The sequence below is a fragment of the Lipotes vexillifer genome, unplaced genomic scaffold, assembly GCF_000442215.2.
Source record: "Lipotes vexillifer unplaced genomic scaffold, Lipotes_vexillifer_v1.1 scaffold2194, whole genome shotgun sequence".
Taxonomy (NCBI): domain Eukaryota; kingdom Metazoa; phylum Chordata; class Mammalia; order Artiodactyla; family Lipotidae; genus Lipotes; species Lipotes vexillifer.
Window position 1 is genome coordinate 863,545 of NW_006777784.1, and position 2,228 is coordinate 865,772.

Consider the following 2,228-nt stretch of genomic DNA (forward strand, 5'->3'; position numbering starts at 1 on the left):
CCCGCCTCGCCGAAGTCGATGTTGATGTACTCGCCGGGGCTCTTGGGCTCGGGCGGCAGGGGGTACTCGTGCATGCGGGGCAGGGTCTGCAGCCCCTCCAGGGACAGGCGCGTGGGCCGCGTGGCCCGGCAGCGCTGGCCAAGGAAGCCCTCCAGGCGGCCGCTGCCGCTGCCGCTGCCACCGGGCCTCCCGGGCGAAGGCACCGCCGGGTGGGGTGGCTGCGGGTGGCCGCCGCCGCCCCCTGCCCCGGCAGCGAAGGCGCCGGCTGGCTGCGTGGACCCCGGGCCGGCCGTCGACTCCAGCCGCTCCTCCTCCAGGATGCGCCCCACGGGGGAGCTCATGAGCACGTACTGGTCGTTGTCCCCGTTGCAGGTGTAGGCGGCCTTGTAGGAGCGCGGCAGGGAGCTGTAGCAGTAGCCGGGGACGCCCCGGAGCATCTCCCCGCCGCCGCCGGCGTGCAGGGCGGCCGAGAAGAAGTCGGGCGGGGTGCCCGAGGCGCCCGCGTCGCCGGGGGACATGTTGAGGTAGCCCCCGTTTGGAAGCAGCCTGCCGTCGGCGGCGCTCTCCACGGACAGCTTGGAGCCGCCGCACCACATGCGCATGTACCCGCTGTCCTCCGGGGAGCTCTCGGCCGGGGAGCTGGTCTTGTAGCCGCCCCCGCTCCCCGGGAAGGCCCTGCTGGCGGCAAGCGCGGGCGTGGGCCCCGCGGCTCCCGCGGGGGGCAAGGCCGCGACGGCGGCGCGCGGCTGCAGGATCTGCTTCGGGGCGGACACGCTGGTGGGGCTCATGGGCATGTAGTCGTCGCTCCTGCAGCTCCCGCCGCCGCCCGCGAGGGCCACGCCGGGGGTCATAGGCATGTAGCCGTCGTCCGTGCCCAGGTTACTGTTGGAGCTCCTGTGCGACCCGATCTCGATGTCGCCGTAGTCCTCGGGGTAGGGGTGGTAGGCCACTTTGGGGGAGGACGCGGGGCACGACGGGCAGAGGCGGCCTGAGCTGCCGGAGAAGGTGGCCCGCATCAGGGTGTATTCATCCAGGGACGCGGAGGAGGGCTGGGGCACTGGCCGCTGCCGGGCAGGCGTGGTCAGGGAGTAGGTCCTCTTCCTCAGCCCCCTGTCCAAGTCCTGGGTCCCGTCCCCGGAGACTCTGCGGTAGGGTCGGCCGCAGTGGCTCAGGGGCCGGTCCATGGTCATGTACCCGTACAGCTCACCCCCGCTGCCGTCCCTGGCCGGGGGCGTCTCGGCGATGGACTCGGGCGTGTTGCTCCTGAGACTGCAGAAGGCTCTCAGGTCCCCAGGGCTCGAGCCGTACTCGTCCAGGGACATGAAGCCAGGGTCGCTGGGGGAGCCCGAGGCCGAGGCGCTGCCGCTGGAGGGTCGCTGGGGGTGCAGGGGGTGCTGCATGTGCGGGTGCGGGCCCGGGGGCGGCGGGTAGGAGCCCGAGCCGTGCCCGCTGCTGGACGACAGGCTGCCGGGGCTGGTGGCGGCCGCCGGGGGCGAGTGCGCCACGGGCATGGACATGGAACGGCTGTGCTGAAGGGCGCCCCCTGCCGGCGCCAGCGTCACCTTGCTCGCGCGGCCGCCGCAGCCGCCGCTCAGAGTGTGCGAGCGGCTCAGGGGCGCGCGCACCGGCCCCGGGCTCAGGGGGCTCCCCGCCACCGACACCGGCCTGCCGCCCGCCGCCCCGGCCCCCGCCGCCACGCCGCCGTCGCCCTCGCTGGCCGTGCGTACCCGGCACGAGCTGCACTTGGCGGCCGGCGGTGTGGCGGCCAAGCTGTCGGTGCGCGAGCGGCGCACCAGGCCCGTCTGGCTCGGGGGCAGGTTGACCAGGTGGTGGTGACGACGCGCGCCGGGGACGCTGATGGGGTGCGTGGCCGACGAGCCGGACGACTGGCTCTTGCTGCGCGGCCGGAACTCGAAGAGCTCCTTGAGCGCCTTCATGGCCTCCAGGATGGTCTCGTGGATGTTCTGCGCCACCACCGAGTCGTCTGCCTGCATCCACAGCTCACCGGGGCCCGTGACGGCCGAGCGGCCCACCTCGATGAAGAAGAAGCTGTCCGAGTGGCCGCAGCGGCGGATGTTCATTAGCTGCAGCGTCACCGACGGCTGCTCGCAGTTGAGCTTCACGAAGCCGATGGTGCGCGCCGACAAGCACAGGCGGTACACGCCCGTCAGGTTCTTGCTCTGGCCCAGGCCTTTGGGCTTCAGGTTCACCTGCCACACCTCACGGTA

The 2,228-nt window shown here is 73.2% G+C and overlaps 1 protein-coding gene across 1 annotated transcript in view; it reads right to left on the reverse strand.

The window, feature by feature from the left end:
- Positions 1–2,228, reverse strand: part of IRS2 (insulin receptor substrate 2) — a gene marked incomplete at its 5' end in the record, with an annotated part of 98,808 nt that overhangs the window by 96,031 nt on the left and 549 nt on the right. The window contains one exon of the mRNA XM_007451284.1: positions 6–2,228. This exon is cut by the window's right edge and continues 549 nt beyond it. Within this exon, the coding sequence (XP_007451346.1) occupies positions 6–2,228 (2,223 nt within the window). The remainder of the gene's footprint in view (positions 1–5) is intronic.